The sequence below is a fragment of the Populus alba genome, chromosome 4, assembly GCF_005239225.2.
Source record: "Populus alba chromosome 4, ASM523922v2, whole genome shotgun sequence".
NCBI classification, from domain to species: domain Eukaryota; kingdom Viridiplantae; phylum Streptophyta; class Magnoliopsida; order Malpighiales; family Salicaceae; genus Populus; species Populus alba.
Window position 1 is genome coordinate 13,974,911 of NC_133287.1, and position 18,391 is coordinate 13,993,301.

The window sequence follows — 18,391 nt, forward strand, 5'->3', positions numbered from 1 at the left end:
GTTGTTATTATTATTGAAAAATTCAAAGCTCGCGGGAGCTAAAATCAAGCATTGTTGAATCAAGAGGGACTAAAACATAACTTAATCAAAAAAATCATTCAAAACAACAAAAACACAAAATCAAAAACAAAATCAATCATGCTTCCACACTTACTCCACTAAAATAACCTCAATGTGTAAAAATAAAAGTAAAAATTAAGTACTTTCCTCTTTCTATCCTTATCTCACATTTGAGTTCTCTCCCTCTTCGCTATCTGTCCTTCTCTGCAAAATCCCAAAAACCCTAGGGCCCTTTCTGTATTTTCAACACTCCCAAAAACTTAAAAAAAACTTCTTCTTTTTTTTTTTTAAAAAAACAAAATCTCAATTTCCATAAGTTAGGGGTTTTTACATTTCCATACGGTTCAGTCACAATTACACATTGATAGATTAGATTAGATAGCGAGAGTTCAAATAAACCAAAAAAAAGACGCAAATCGTGACCGTTAGGTTATTTTTTGGATCTGATCATGGACGCACGAGATTCGACATCGAACCGAGATGTCTCGTCGAGCGGCGGCGGCGGCGGCACCACCACCGGCGTTGGAGGGGGAGAAGAGGATCCTATCCTTTCCGTCACTGCCACGCTTGCCAAAGACGCTTGGTTACACTTTAACTCTCGCCGGTTCAATGAGTGCCTCGAGGTTTTGTATCAGCTAAAGCAGAAAAAGGAAGACGATCCAAAGGTGATAATTACACAAATAATATAAAGTCACTTATTTTTTTTTTGTCGGATTTTATTTGATTAGAAATTAGGTTAACTTCGAGTAAAATGTTGTAATGGACTGTTAATTTTGTGATTTAACTCACTTAATTGAGTTGCTGCCTCTTAATTTTAATGAATTTTAGATTAAGTTAGTTAATTATTAACTCACTTAATTTAGTTGCTACTTTTTATTTCTTAGTATTTTTTTAGATTAAGTTAGTTAATTAACTTGAAAAGCTTAAGTTTGCACTTTATTTAGTTAGTTCAAATTTAAAGACAGTATCTAGGCTGACACGCGAATGCTGAAGTTATGCAATGTATTAGGGTATTTGGAATATGTAATTGATGTGAGAATTTTCTCTTCTTTTCGTTTTTTCTCGTTCCTTTTAAGTTTGTAATCTCTGGGTTATGCTTTATTAGGCACTTCATAATATTGCTATTGCGGAGTATAGTAGAGATGGTTATCCAGATCCAAAGAAGTTGCTTGAAGTGCTTAATAACATTGAGGTATGTTATTTTTGTTATGTTTTTGTAATATTGGTTGGAGGGAGGCAGTGCTATTAGTTTGGTTTTGGCTGTGTGAAGATGGGTTTGTTCTTTAATTATCAGAGGATAGTGATTTCGAAGGGAAAAATTATGTTGCTGAATTGAATTTTACATGCAATGCATTAGGGTATTTGGAATATGTAAGGACAGTATCTAGGTGGGCACGCGAATGCTGAAGATATGCAATGTATTAGGGTATTTGGAATATGTAATTGATGTGAGAATTTTCTTTTCTTTTCATTTTTTCTCGTTCCTTTTAAGTTTGTAATCTCTGGGTTATGCTTTATTAGGCACTTCATAATATTGCTATTGCGGAGTATAGTAGAGATGGTTATCCAGATCCAAAGAAGTTGCTTGAAGTGCTTAATAACATTGAGGTATGTTATTTTTGTTATGTTTTTGTAATATTGACTGGAGGGAGGCAGTGCTATTAGTTTGGTTTTGGCTCTGTGTGAAGATAGTGCTGAATTGAATTTTACATGTTAGATTTAGATTTCTAGTGGTGCTGCAGTCTATACATTTAGTTCATTGTGAAAGGATGCTATGTACAGTCATAAGAATCTGCTCCTGCTTTCACGGTAGCAATCACGGGTATAATTCCACAAGTGTTCAGCATTGCAGAGGTCATCTCTGAGACACTTGGAGTTGTGGGCATTGGATAGTTTTATATGATAGTTATTTCTTTGATAATTTACGTGTGCATATTTTATTGTATTGAAATTCAATGGAGTAATTTGGTCTGTCATTTCAGTCCTGTATTAGTATCATACTGTCATTGTTTGTTTCTGTTGATTTCTTGAGCTAGATTTGGTCTTCTATCCTGCCATCTGTAAGTTGGAAAGCTGTTAACTCAGTAATGTATTTACTAGATTGTATTTTTATCCCATTGAAAATGATCCTGGAATTGCTTAGTTGAATCCTAATCATGTTTGCATCAATGTATAAATAAATTTTTTTGGGAATGAATTATCATCTCATAATACCCATTTTGATATCTGTTTCAATCTATTTACAATGTACCACCTGGATGTTTTCCCTACTATGCTGTGTTTGGAATTTTTGTGAGCTGGTATGAGACTAAAAGAAATCCATTCCGACCCATTTCATTTTTTGATACCTCCCTCTTCTTAGTCCCTTAATATTCAATTTCAATTTTTTTTTTTCTATCAAATTTAATCTACATTCTTTTAATTGTTATTTCTTTTGTTTTGGATACTTTTTTTATTCAATTTCACCCCTAAATATTTTATTTATTTAGAATTTTGCTTTGTTATTTTAGGGCTTGCCATATTGTGAAAAGAATCACAATGATAATAAAAAAAAGGGGTGGGGAGGGGGGGGGGCATCCAAATGTGTGCTAAATGCCTGTTTCCGAAAGAAGAAAAAGTCCTAAAGTCACACGTACCAATTGAAGGGACAGTAGGCCGAGTCACAATAATTGTAATTCTAGTATAGTATTTAACAGTAACAATGGATCCTAAAGGCTGAAGTCCATATATATATATATACTCAAAAGAGGGAAAAAAAAAAAAACTATCGTGCTTGCCTATCTCCTTAAAAGTTTCTAATCCTTGAACAAAATGTTTCCCTTTTAGGTCCAGTTAGGGTTTTGGGTTTGCTTCCAAGCCCAAAATCGATCTCTCTCTAGTTTGTTTGCCTCTGTTCATTCGTATCAGTGGTTGTCTGCATAGCATGTTGAAAATATTCTGTATGAGAATATCTCCTTGCAATTTAAATTGTCCATGCTTCCTGTATGAAATCCATTTGTGATATCACCATATTGAAATCAGTATTTTATGCTGTGGTCAAATCTTATAATAAATGTGCAGTCACGTTTCATTTTCATTTTGCTGTATAAAGTTGTAATTCTTTTTTTTATAACCAGATTGCAACACTTGAAGAGAATAATCAGCTGATGACACCTCCAGAAAACCAGATGGCAACCCTTGAAGACAATAATCACTTGATTACTACCGAATACCAGCTGGCAACCCTTGAAGAGAATAATCAGCTGATTACCACTCCAGAATACCAGATGGAAACATTTGAAGAAAACAATCATTCTATGCCTGCTCCTGAAACACAGCCTAACAAGAGGAGGAAAAGGAAGTCCATGGTTTGGGAACACTTCACCATAGAAACTGTAAGTGCTGAAAGTAGAAGGGCATTCTGTAAGCAGTGCAAGCAAAGCTTTGCATACAGCACAGGTTCAAAAGTAGCTGGTACCAGCCATCTTAAACGTCACATTGCCAAGGGAACTTGTCTAGCACTACTACGCAATCAGGGGAATCAACAAACACCTGGTACACCAGGGATGAATGGAAATGGCAGTATTTCTGATCCACCAAGACGTCACTACAGATCCCATAGCTCAGCCTACATTTCATTTGATTCAGACCATTGCCGCCCTGAAATTGCCAGAATGATGATAATCCATGATTACCCTCTTCACATGGTTGAACATTCTGGATTTTTAACTTTTCTCAAGAGTCTTGAACCCAGATTTGACATGGTGAGCTTTAATATTGTCCAAGGAGATTGTGTCTCAAGTTACTTGAGGGAAAAGCAAAATGTTATGAAGTTCATTGAGGGTTTGCCTGGACGTGTTTGCCTTACACTGGATGTATGGACATCTAGCCAAAGCTTAGGTTATGTGTTTATAACAGGACACTTCATTGATGGTTATTGGAAGCCACAGAGGCGGATTCTCAATGTTGTGATGGAACCGAACCCTAACTCAGATGCAGCTCTTAGCCATGCTGTTGCTACTTGCCTATCCGATTGGAGTCTGGAAGGCAAGCTATTTTCTATCACTTTCAATCATCCAGTGGGTGAACCTGGGCTTCAAAACCTCAGATCTCTACTCTCTGTCAAAAATCCCCTTATCATCAATGGTCAGTTAATCCTTGGGAACTGCAGTGCTCGTACTTTAAGCAACTTTGCAAAAGATGTGCTATGGGCAGGGCGAGAGATCATTAAGAAAGTCCGTTACAGTGTAAAGTATGTGAAGACCTCAGAATTCCATGAGCAAAAGTTCCTTGAGCTAAAGGAGCAGCTTCAAGTCCCCAGTGAAAAAGACCTTTCTCTTGACAACCAAGCTCAATGGAACACAACGTATCAGATGCTGGTTGCTGCTTCAGAGTTGAAGGAAGTATTTTCTTGCCTAGATACTTCCGATCCTGATTACAAAGAGGCCCCATCCATGGAAGACTGGAAGCGGGTTGACATTATATGCACGTACTTGAAACCTCTCTTTGATGCAGCCAACTTCCTTGCCTCTAGAACTAACCCAAACCAGAAGACATTCTTCCACGAAGTCTGGAAGATGCATGAGCTGTATCATTCTATTACAAGTCATGGGGATCCCTTTGTCATCAGTCTTGCTGAAATAATGCAAGAAAAGATAGACAAGTATTTGAAGGAGTGCATCCTAGCTTTGGCAATTGCTGTAGTCTTGGATCCTCGGTTTAGGATGAAGTTGATTGAGTTCAGTTTTGTGAAATTCTATGGTAAAGAAGCTAGCAAATACATTAAGATTGTTGATGATGCACTCCATGAGCTTTTTCTCGAATATGCGGCGCTTCCTCTCCCTCTTACACCAGCTCATGCTGAAGATGGAAATTTTGAGAACATGAAGACTGAAGAAATTTCATACAATGAGCTCACAGATTTTGATGCGTATGTGGAGACTACTAGCCAAAATATGAAGTCGGAGCTGGAGCAGTATTTAGAAGAGTCTTTGTTGCCTCGCTTCCAAGAGATGGATGTACTGAAATGGTGGGAAGAGAACAGGCTCCAATATCCAGTTCTTTCAAAAATGGCTCGTGATATATTGACCATGCAGGTGTCTACTGCTGATCCTGACTCTGTATTTGATACCGAGATCAAAGAGCTGGATGAGTATCGGAGTTCTTTGAGACCTGAAACCGTGGAAGCCCTTGTGTGTGCAAAGGACTGGCTTCAGTACAGATCTGCTTCAGAAGTTTCTAATAATCTTGTGAAAGTAGAGGATCTTAGATCTTAGTGCTCAGTGTCTCTGACTATAGGTTCCTTGTTAGTCTCGATTATAATCTTCTACTTCTACATTAGGCTAGATTTTGATCTAGATTGCTTGAACACGAGAACTTCAGTTTTTACAGTAGCTTTTCTGATTCTATGAGTTCCTTTTACTTTGTTTGCTGTGGCTTAGCAATTATCTATTGTCAAGGCTAAATATTAACAGGTGCTGGGACTAATTATTGATGTCCAGCTAACCACATAATTGAGAATCAAACCTGTAACAGGAGAAACAAAGGCTCTGAGGATGGTGAGTGTTGTTGATTAGGGTAGCTCCAAAAACGTATTGGCGGGATAAAAATTGGACCATAGTTTCAATTTTCTGATTTTATGGTATCTTTTAGAAACTAATCTTCTCTCAATTTGTATTGGTCTTGGTTTTACCAATAAACCCCGCTTGAATATAAATAAGATTAATTAAAGCTTGCTTCTCATTATTTAATATCTTTTTAAAGTCCAACTGAGCCTATGTATCTTGAAGAAGTTTATTGAAAGTCTCTTTGAACCTCTTAGCTCTAAGCTTTATAATTGGACCAACCGGCATCTCCAATGGATCTTTTGGTGTCTGGATTATATCATTCCCTCTCTTCTCAAAAAAATTTAACCTCAAATCATCACCCACATCAAAAGAAAAATAATTATATCCATGCAAAAGTCACATTAATAACAAATAAGAGAAAAATAATTATATCCATGCAAAAATCACACCTTTTCAAATTAGCATATAAGAACTCTTTTCTAAACACATCAAGAATAAGTTTCAAATGATCCATATGCTCATCAAACTCTTTACTATAAATCAAAATATCATCAAAGTAGACAATTATAAATTTACCAATGAAAGCACGCAAAACATGATTTATCAACCTTATAAAAGTACTAGGTGCATTAGTAAGTCTAAAAGGCATAACTAACCACTCATACAAACTATATTTAGTTTTAAAAGTAGTTTTCTATTCATCCCCTTCTTTCATCCTAATTTGATGATAACCACTTTTTAAATATATTTTAAAAAATATTTTAGAACCATGCAATTCATCCAACATATCATCTAATCTGGGAATAAGATGTCGATACTTTACATTGATGTTATTGATAGCCCTATAATTGATATACATTCATCAAGTCTTGTCTTTCTTTGGGATAAGAAGCACGAAAGTTGCACAAGGACTAATGCTCTCACAAATGTATTCTTTTGACATCAACTCCTCCACTTGTCATTGGAGTTCCTTAAACTCTTCGGGATTGCTCCTATATGCTGACCTATTTGGTATAGATGCTCCTAGAACAAAGTCGATTTGATATTCAATTCCTCTAATTGGTGGCAAGTCATTAGGAATCTCTTTTGGAAAGACTTTTTTAAATTCTTGTAAAAGAACTTTAACAACACTAGAAACACAAGAATTTAAATTATCAGAGTTAAAGTATGTCTTCTTATACACAAGTAAAATCATGAGCAATTCAGAAAGATAAGCATGTTTAAGATAACTAGATTTTGCAAAGAAATTAAGGTTTTTCCTCACTTTTTCTACCCATTCTTCTTTTCTCACCCTTTCTTTCTTCTCTCCACTCTTGGCCTCCCTTCTATTTTTTTCTTTTTGGCTGTGACCTCCCTTAATTTCCTAAGGGTCGAAATTTTATCCCTTTTGTTTTCAACTCATGGCTCACTTTATTTTCACTCTTCCTCACATTCTCACCATGTTGTTCGACTTGTTCTTCCACTTTGGTGGAATTTGAGTGCATCTTCTCATAGCTTTTCTTCAACTAAATTTGATCTTCATACACTTGCTTTGGTGTTAGTAGGGCAAGTGTTTAAATTCTACCATCCTTCTTCAATGAATACCTGTTTTTAAACCCATCATATTTGGCTTTTTTATCAAATTGCCAAGGCCTCCCTAATAATAGATAAGTATCATGCATAGGCACAACATCACATAACACTTCATCCTTATACTTGCCTACTGGAAAAAAAAATCATCACCTATCTATTCACCCTAACAACACCACATTCATTCAACCATTGAAGCTGATAAGGCCTTTTATGTTTTATGGTATTAAATTCTAACTTTCTAACCAAAGTAACACTAACAACATTAGTACAACTACCACTATCAATGATCATACTACATACCTTATCATTGATTAGACATCTATTATGGAAGATGTTCTCTCTTTGTTGCTCCACATCATCCTTCTTAGTCTGAACACTGAGCAACCTTATAATCACCAAAACGTTATCACCAATAACATACTCTAAATTACTAGCATCCTCAAGTAGTGGCATCTCATTACAATCAGACTCTTTACTAGTGGACACAATCTCTCCATCATCTTTTATAATCGTAACTTGATGATTTGCACACTTTAATGCATAGTATCCCAATCCCTGACACTTGAAACACTATATCATGATTACGCTTCAGTTGGACTTCTCCCTTAAGTTTATTATCATTGGCCGAAACCTACTTCTTCATGGAGGTAGGTTTGACAACTTTAGAAGTCACCAAGGGCTTCGATAGAGCACTACCCTCATTCTCTTATAATTCAACTTCTAACTTGAAAAAGACTCCGAATAAGCTCTAAATCATGTACTACCCTTCCTTTTCAACCATCCTTCAACCTTAATGGCCAAATGTACTAACTCTTCCAATTCAACATAAGATAACAACTCCATAATATTAGCCATGTCTTTATTCAAGCCATTAAAAAACCTAGACATAGTAACTTCCTCAACTTCATTAACATTAGCTCTAATAATAGCCACCTCTAATTCTTTATAATACTGCTCCACACTCTTATTACCTTATGTAATAATTTGTAAATGATTAAACAACTCCCTATAATAGTGTTTAAGAACATACCTCTTCTTCATTATTATCTTTAACTCCTCCCACGTGCTAACTGGTCTTTCTCTATTCCTTCTTCTTTCTACCACCAATCTCTCCCACCAAACCATGACACAATCAGTAAACTCCATTACAGCTAACTTAACCTTTTTTTCTTCATAATACTTATAGATGTCAAAAATAATCTCCACCTTTTTGTCCCAATCTATGTTAGCTTTCGGATCAGGTTTTCCTTTAAAGGTTGGGATTTTTAACTTAATAAAACCTAAATTTTGGTCTACATCATCCAAATCATCAAAAGCCATTCTATACTAAAAATCCTTATGTGGCCGAATATGTCCTCTCTTTGGCCGATTCTAATACCTCTCTCCCTGTATGGAATCCACTACCACGGTTAAGATCATCCTCGACTTCATTTGTGGAGTTTGCAACAACACTCTCCTTCCTATCTTCTCTACCCTTCTTACTACGTCCCCTATTAGACCTAGTCTCTAACTTTTCAATCCTAGTCATCAGCTCACTAAACATAAATTTCATTTGTTTTTGTATTCTCGAAAGCCCATCTTCTAGGATTTCACCCTTCTTTTGTGGCATAATATTAGAAGACATTTTTTTTTCTTTTTTTAAACCTGCATGAAAATCATTAGCAATAAAAATAACACCTCACACACTCATGTTTCACACAAATTTATAGGCTTTTTACTCTAATATGCTTCTGCCTATGCCTTTTTCCACTCAAATTTCCTTTAGTTCTTGAAATCACTTAGCAACAATTCAAAAAAAGCAACCAACTACACAATGAATTTATAAATTTGATATAGACTCAAGAAGCAAGAAATTTATGAAATTAACAAAAAAAAACTACGATGACAAATTCACGAGTAGCAATGCAAATTTGTGCAAGTAATATGATGATTTGAAGATGCGAAATAAACTGAATGGAAGCAACAATACTAAAGAGATTTACTATCCAAACTAAAAATTAAATCAAGCAATGATAGAATCTGAAAATAAATAAATAAATAAATAAATAAAAAGCAACATAAATTCCCAATGACCAATTTTCTTTCCCAAGCTCTCGACCAAACTCTAGAATGTTGATTTTTTTCTTTTAATTTTTTTGTGGAAACAATCAAAATTTCAAGATTAAACCCTTTTTTTTTTTTTTTTGTATACCAATTCAACAATCAAGAAGAAAAATTCAAGAATATATATTTTTTTATGTATATATTGCAGCAAGATCAAGAATTCAACAAGAACACTAGCTTATGATTTTGTGTTCAACAATTCAAGATGATGCAAGAACCCTATGTTTTTTTTTTAATATATGTGGCTGAAACTAATCAAGAGAGAGAAATATATATCAAGAAACAAAAGACACAAATTGAAGGATATAACCTGTGATTAGATCTGCTCTAATACCAACTGATGCGAACCTTAACGGAATTTAATGGAATTCGCGAACCCAAAATCTATTTAATCTAAGTTTGCTGAAAATAGGATGAGCTTATCACAATGGAAGACTTGCTCCAAGGCAACAATACTATAAACCAACCCAATCACAACGCCTACACCTGAAGATGATAAAAAAGAGTATAAATTCACAAAAAATATTGGCCAATTCTTTAAAGAGTTGAAAGTTCAATCAAGTACCTAGATTGACAACCAAAGGTCGGTAAAAATCAGAATATTATTAGGCAAAAAAAGTGTGCTGAAAATTATTCTCAAGAGTATTTATACCCCAAGCCAAAAACCCTAGTTTTCCTAATAGGTCAATATAAATCTAATTTAAATAGTAATCAGCCCAAGCTAAAACAAGCTCAAACTAATTAAAATAAATAAAATAAACAAGTTTGAAACCCAAACAAGTGTTTCCTCATAAAATAAAGAAAGTTTAATAGCCCAAATAATTTAATAAGACAAGTTCAGTTATTTTCCTATTTTGTCTAGCAGCAGCAAAACCCAATTTCAAACGGATAGTTCTTTCTCTTCTTAAATAATTAGATGGTGTGCCATATATTTTTGGAAAGGTATGGAAGTCTAGTTTCTAGCCCAACTAAAATCACCTCAAAATTTGACGTGTAGCTCTAGTTATGATAAAAGGGTAGTGAAATGTCAAACTATCCAAATCTAGTCTTGTTCTCCAAATCCTTGTGCAATGGTCTTGGTTCCACCAACAAGCGCCTCTTGAACATGAATAAGATTAATCACGGCTTGCTCCTTATTATTTCATATCCTATTGAAGTCCACTTAGCCTACGTATCTTGAAGAAGACCATTGAAAGCCTCTTTGAATCTCTTAGATCTAAGCCTTTAAACTAGACCAACCGGAACCTCTAATGGATCCTCTAGTGCTTGGACCTCATTAGTAAAATTGAGAAGAAGGACTAAAGTAAAAAACACGAATAAAATAAGTGTCAATTCATAATTAGGTGAAAACATTCACTTTGGTCCTCCTACTTTTAAATTAAACCTTCCAATTTGAATTTTTTTAAAAAATTAATTTTGTTGCAAAACCTTACTTTCCTTAATTTTCAGTCCCTAGTTTGAGATAGAAGGGAGAAAGTGGGTGAATTTTGATGGTAGAAAGAGAGTATCAATTGACATCGATTGCAACCACAAAAAATATTGATTTTGGTGTTAATGAGTTCATTCAATGAGAGAGTTTATCTTAGGTCTTCTTTGTGGTGACGTGGTTGATTTGGTGTTGGCAACGTTCTAAGAAGTCCACTGAACCTTATCATTTAGAGGAAGGAGAAATCATAATAAGGTTTTTGTAGGTAAACTGTGGAAAGATCATTGTCGAAACCTCTATAACAGAACAACCCGTGAACAAGTTGGGTTCGAGGGGCACCTACCCCTCGCATCCTCGCATGCCATGGAGGGATGCATCTACACTCAACGTGGCTCACCAACAAACCTCGACGTGAGAAGCGCCAAGGAAATTGAGTACTAAAAGCACGCCCCTATAGCCTTGGAGACGCGGCATCAAAGGCGCTCCTTTTTTTGGTGATAATCTTACTTTCTCCTTGCTTGAGATGATTAATCTAAGCTTATGAATATTTTTGGGTTATTTAAGGTTATTAATAGGTTTGTCAATGCATGTTGATGCAACCATATTATTTCATAGTTTTACCCAGATTTACCTAGTATTGCCTATGTTTATACACACACACACACACACACACACACACACACACACACACACACACAATATCTTGATATTCTTTATTTTGGGTCTTGAAGACACTTTTGGATGAATGATTCAAAAAGAAGTAAATTGGTGATAATTGACAGTTTTGACCTCTAATCAATGTTTTGTGCAAAACTTGAGCTTTAGAGGTTGAAATGAAGTGATTACAGTGGAATTAGAAAGCTAACATCTATACCTTTCTATACATATATAGCAAGAAAAATAAAAAGAGAAAGAGCTTAGAAATCACAACCTTCAAAGATAAATCTCGCATTCTGCCAATGTTGACCTTTGGCCATTCCAACTTGAATATCTTTAGTTATAGAAGCAAATTCAATTGTTTTGGATTTCTGACTTGAAGACCTATAATCTGACCAAATTTCAGCAAAAGAAGAGCTTATATGAGGGAGATATGAGTCTTTTAAGATGACACATGAGTTTTGCTAGAAAAAAGGTTTTGTGAACAAACAAATCCAAAGTACTTCTCAAAGCATCCAAACCGGCATCCAAGTTTTTATTTCAGCAATTTAGCTCCTCTAAGTCAAAATTTAAAGCTTGAAGATTTTATGAAAGGTTATTTCTTTTTTGTTTTAGAAAAATAGTTATTGAAATACTTAAATGTAAATTGTCTGCTTAGAAAATGACTATTTTGTTGGAAATGGATTAGGGTTTCCTAGGAAATAAAAAGAAAGAGAGAAAGGAAAGAGGGGCGACTAGAAAAGAGAAGAAAAACACACCATTTCCTCCAAAAACCAACATCATGCATTTGTTTTTTTGATTAGTTGTTCAATAGATATACAAGGAAAAACTCTTTTTCTTAGTTGCAAGGATACAGAAACCTTCAGATTTCAAGAATTGTGAGATCTATTTTACCTATTCTTTTCAATTTAATAGATTGAAAATCAAGATTCTTTTGCAAAGAAAACCTTTTGCTTAAATTTCAAACAACGTTCTTGTTGCTAACATATTTTTTTCCAACAAACTTAAGGGTGGATGAAGGGTCATCTAATTCTTAATAAAAAAACAATTAAGGCAGCCTAAACGCACATGGTTATGGTTTTTAAGCCCAGATGTGCCTGAGCCTTTTTTTCATTTGTTTTGTAGAAATTTTTTCCTTTATTAGCTTTTTTTTTTTCATAATTTTTCATGATATTTCTAATAAAATATGATTTAATTTTTATTAATTTTACGAATAAGATTTCATCATTTTTTATTTTATTTTAGTAGGTATTCTCTCTTTGTAGCCACACTTAGATTTTGTTTTCTTTTCTATATGTGTTTTTTTTTATAATTGTTTTATTAAATAAAATATTGATTTTAAGAAACAATGTTATTAAATGCAATTGAGTCTATGACTCGTGTCTTAAGATTAGATGTCTACACCACATCTAGTTAAATATTTTTATCTTTATTCATTATCATTTGATTAAATAACAATTATTCTAAAAAACAAAGTTATTAAACACAATAGTGTGTTTGTGTTACAATATCAAATATCTTTATCTATATTCTATCTTTCTATTTTTTTTTTAGTTTAGTCTTTGGTTATTATTAATAACTTTTTTTATGCTTTATTTGCACAAATAATGGTTTCATTAAATAAAAGACTTATTCTTAAGAAATAAAATTATTAAACGCAACTAGGTGTATGATCCACATTGGGAGATAAAATATCTTAATCTATATCTTTCCTTTTATTTTTATAGTTTAGTCTTTAGTTATTGTTAACAATTTTTTTTTTTTATGTTTATTGACTTGGATGATTCTTGATTAATTTAATTAGTTACATGCATAAACTTTTTGATTTATGATTGAGAAGTTTTAAATGTCTAAAAACATGTTGAAAAGGTCTGCATAGTTATTTATTTATTACTAAAACAATTATTCAACCCACAAAAAAGTGTGGATCAAATAGCTAGTTATATTTGTATTAAATGTACGCATGTTCATGGATAATCTTTTCCATATTAGCAACATTGCCCTCTTTGTACTAAATAGTATTTGGCCAATTCAATACATTTATCTTCCAATACGATTTTGGAATTATAGGTGGGAAAGGAATTGATATAACAAATAAACTAAAAGAGAAATGTGTATTCAATAATGTCATTTACTGTAGCTCTAGACTTAGATTCATTATGGATTATGAATAGTGAAGTTATAATTTTTCCCTTTAATCCAAAAACATTTAGCTTGGCTGATCCTTAGTAAGTTTTTTTTTTTTTTTTTATGAATAGTAAAAAAACTAAAATACCTCTTGAGAAAAATAAAAAAAATTTGGTGTGTGGGAGCAGTTTTGGATTTTCACTTTTGAATTCACTATTAAGTTAATAAAATACCCTTAATGTTAAAAAAAACATTGCCTTTGATCAAAGATAATTTTTCTTTTATTTGTTTTTGTAATTTTTTGGTTTTTATAGGGTAGTTTAGTCTTTCAACCAAGAGTATAAACATTCGTGTCCATTCGCCAACGCGTGGGTGTTGCCTTCGTACTTTGGTTGGCACATGCAGCATCTCCTAGTGGCCAAAACTACCCTTCTACCATGTAATTCAAAGATTTGTTATGTCCTCTCTCTCTTGGTGCACTGCGAGAGGAGGTGAGGCGGTTTGTCCTTATGAACCTTTTTTTTTTCTTCTTTTCTCTCTCCTCCCTAAAAAACTTAATGTTGGTCTACTTTGTTATAGATATTTCAAGTTCAATTCTTATTAATGGTATCACACATCAATGTTGTGTTTGGTTCAAAACTTCCTATATAGGTTTCACCATCGAGGTTGACTTAACTTTCACATATTGGTTCATTCATTGTAGTAAATTTAGATTTCATATTTTAATATCTTGCCTCACACACATAATTTACATGATATTCTTCCCTTTTTTAAAATGATCATAATTTATTTTTTTGCCTTTTCATCTAGTATTATGGTTACTAAGAACCCTAACTGCTTATTAGAGATTTTATTGGCCCAATGCTTGTTACATGGGTTGAGGAGAAAAGCTTAAGGGAATTAAACATTGCATTATCTATATATTAGTATCTGCAACCCGAGTTACTAAGCTCGTTGGGGTGTCTCAACACCTAATGCCCTAAGATCAACTGGTCTGAGAGTCATTAGCCGAAAGCTCGTTACATGGGTTAAAAATGCATTGTGTTTTAAGTTATATGTATATATTCAAAAAAAAAAAAAAAAGAAGATAATAATCCCAACCCAAGAAAGTTAACCTTAAACATTAGAATAGAATATTGTTTTCTTCCAATAAAAGTCTCATTATCTATCTTTTCATACATTGAGCACATAAAAAGGAAGGTTTATTAATATTTTGTTTAAAAGGTATTGAACAGATATATATAAATTTAATGAGAGTTTGTTTATCTGAATAGATTAATGGAAGTTAAATAATGAATGCCTTGCTTTGTGGAATTTGCAAATTGTTTTTCTATTTTAACACTTTGATTACTAGAGACTGGTAATAAGCTAGTTGGGGGGTGTGATTAGTACTTAAAAGTGTATTTTTATCAAGGTTTTATATCATCATTTTGCACTTGAAGTATCAATAACTCCTTAACAAAACATGTTTTATAATAACAAGTCTGATTCTATAAGATACTTTTAATTTATGATAAATGTTCATCTTAAATGCAGGCCTATTGATTAGTACTTAAAAGTGCATGTTTATTAAGGTTTTATATCATCATTTTGCACTTGAAGTATCAATAACTCCTTAACTAAAGCATGTTTTATAATAACAAGTTTGATACTATAAGATACCTTAATTTATGGTAAATGTTCATCTTAAATGCATGTCTATCACATAAATAAAAGGATTGAATGATGAGTTTAAGTATTGAAACTGAAAGGACAAAGAGATGGCTAAACTTAGAAAAGAGATGCTGGTGCAGTCCAAACCGGAACATTGCTCGGTAATTGGATCATATCTAGAGCTCTAGATCTCGGATTTAGGTCCATTTTATATGGATGGAAAGGTAAGACAAAGGCCTACAACTTTCATGAGGAGCCCAAGATTTAAAAAGGCCATTTTGAAGTCCAAATTGAAGGACCAACGAAGAAGTCCGAAGCTGTCCTGCAGCCCAGACACTATTTAGTGTTCAGCCCATATCTTGAGTTCTAGAAGTCCAAATGACCTCATCTTTTTTTTGTTGGAAAGCTGAGACAATTTCCTAGAACATTCCTGAGGATTCTGGACAAATTATGATGTTAGCAATGACGTCTTGTTCAGACAAGAAGATAAGGATTGTCACCAAGTCAAGATGTGGCCACCCACTCATCAATTAATTAACAAATCAATAGTTCCAAATTTTGGCCTATAAAAGGAGGCACTTACCATTTATTGAGGCATCTCGATTTCCAAATCAAGATCATGCTCTTGCTTTCTCTCTTTGTATTGCTTATGTTTTGCTTTCATTAATATCAAGTTTATGCACTTCATTTCCTTTCTTTTACTTAGTTAACTTCTTTCTCATTTATGTTCTTATCTTGTTCATTTATGTTTCTTTCTTTCATTATGTTTAGCTAAGTTAATTATGTCAAGGTGAAAAGGGTACACTAATGATGTAAGAATAAGTATAATATAAACTTAACATGGACCTTAACGTTGGATACTAACATGTTTTATATGTGTTATCTTGTTCACTTTTAATACTTTGCTTGTTAAATGGTTAATCTAGATTTATGTTGTATAACACTTGGTACAACAAATACTTGGTACTTTCATAGCCCATACTGTATGGTATAACCGACACCTGAGCTATGAAAGAGACTTGATTTGTTGTTAACATAAGTTATAATCATGAATGCCTGCCAACATTTACAAGTATTAGCTATATTCGAATAAATAACTAATGTAATCATGTTAACAATTTATAATCTGATTGGAACCTCCTTTATGTGTGGTTTCCAATTGAGTAATAAGAGTTTATACTATACTTGTTTGAAGTACCATTAGTGGATCCTCTAACCTTGACATTTATTTTTATCGTTGTTTAATCCTTACATTAATCTTTCATCTCAAAGTTCTCATTAATTTCTTCATCTTCTTCTTCTTTTACTACTACTACTACTACTACTACTACTGTTATTATTATTATTATTTACATTATGTTTATATTATATAAGATATCTCTTCGATCTTTTCATAAACTCAGTATATAGGCTGGAAACCTGTGACCCGATCTTTTAAATCATTCTCAAGTGTAACAACGCCACGTACTGAGTATTATTATTATTACTATTATTGTTATTATTGTTGTTGTTGTTATTGTTGTTGTTGTTGTTGTTGTTGTCTTGTTATTTATAATTTATACAATTAACCTCTCTATGGTTCGACCCCGGTCTTGCCGGGTTATTTATTACTTTGACACTCCTGCACTTGGGAGAAGACATCAAGCTTTTGGTCGTGTCAAGTTTTTGGCGCTGTTGCCGGGGAGGTAAATTCTTGTATAAATTATAATATTTAATTTATTTTCTCTTTTCACTTTTCATTTTATCTAACTTTTGTTTTCTTTGTGTTTGTTTTGTTTCTTTTTTCTTCTATTTTCTTTTCTTCCTTTTATTCTCTTTTTACACGTGCATGCGAGTTTGGTCAAGTACATTAAGTGGTCGACTTTGTAGGGTATCCTCATCATTTTCAGAAAATATGGCCGAAGAAGATAATCAATTGCTTCATAACGAGAATAATGAGAATAACCGTATGAGAACACTTAGAGACCACATGAATCCTACAAGAACAAGTGCACCCTCATGCATAGTTTTCCCTCCTGATGCATCTCATTTTAATTTTAAGCCAGACATTATTCAACTTTTACCTTCTTTTCATGGCTTAGACCTAGAAAATCCATACTTGCATTTAAGGGAATTTGAGGAGGTTTGTAATACCTATAATGACTCAAATTGTAGCATGAACACCATTCGATTAAAGCTTTTTCCTTTTTCATTAAAAGATAAAGCTAAAACATGGCTACAAAATTTGAGACGAGGATCCATTCGTGCTTGGGATGAAATGCAACAACAATTTTTAAAGAAGTTTTTTTTGTCTCATAAAACAAACTCTTTTAAAAGACAAATCATCACTTTCACTAAAAAACCAGGAGAAACATTTTACCAATGTTGGGATAGGTATCGAGAGTTGCTTAATACTTGCCCACATCATGGTTTTGAAACATGGAGATTGGTTTCACATTTTTACGAAGGTTTAACACCTAGAGATAGGCAAATGGTTGAATTGATGTGCAATGGAACTTTCGAAGATAAAGACCCTAATGAAGCAATGGAATACCTAGACTTACTAGCCGAAAATGCTCAAAATTGGGACACCACAGGTACTTATGAGGCACCAAGTAAAACTCAACCTCATACATCTAGTGGAGGTATGCACAACCTTAGGGAAGATCATGACCTCCAAGCCAAGTTTGCATCTTTAGCTAGAAAAGTCGAAGCACTTGAATTGAAAAAGAGTGGTCAATTAAAATCTATTCAAGACATTGTGTGTCAAATCTGTGAAGCCAAGGAACACTCAACAAATGATTGTCCAACTTTGCCTTCTTTTAGGAAATGCCTTCATGAACAAGCTCATGCTTTAAACAGTTTCCAAAGACCCAACCATAACCCATACTCACAAACGTATAACCCTGGTTGGAAAAATGACCCAAATTTCAGTTGGAAGAGTGATAGCAACAATGCACAAACTTCACAGCCACCATTTCAAGCACACCATAATTTTAAAAATTCTCATGGATATGCACCTCCTTATGCTCCACCTCCTAGAAGAAATCTTGAAGAAACATTGCATGCATTCATTGAAAAGCAAGAGACAATAAACACTCAACTTGCTCAAAGCATGACAGATTTTAAAGATGCTCTTGCAAAATTAACATCTGCTCTCAGTTTCCAAGAGAAAGGTAAGTTTCCATCTCAACCACAACAAAATCCAAAGGGGCAATACAATGCAAATGCAAGTAGTTCCGAAAGCCAACACATGGATCAAGTCAAA

At 33.6% G+C, this 18,391-nt stretch overlaps 1 protein-coding gene across 1 annotated transcript; it reads left to right on the top strand.

Moving 5' to 3' along the window:
- Window positions 1-353: 353 nt before the first annotated feature.
- Window positions 354-5,445, top strand: LOC118050848 (zinc finger BED domain-containing protein DAYSLEEPER). The gene is made up of 4 exons (XM_035061323.2): window positions 354-725; window positions 1,166-1,252; window positions 1,582-1,668; window positions 3,177-5,445. Exons 1-4 carry the CDS (start codon window positions 510-512, stop codon window positions 5,313-5,315), a joined length of 2,529 nt encoding a protein of 842 aa, XP_034917214.1. The 5' UTR covers window positions 354-509; the 3' UTR covers window positions 5,316-5,445.
- The last annotated feature ends 12,946 nt before the right edge of the window (window positions 5,446-18,391 follow it).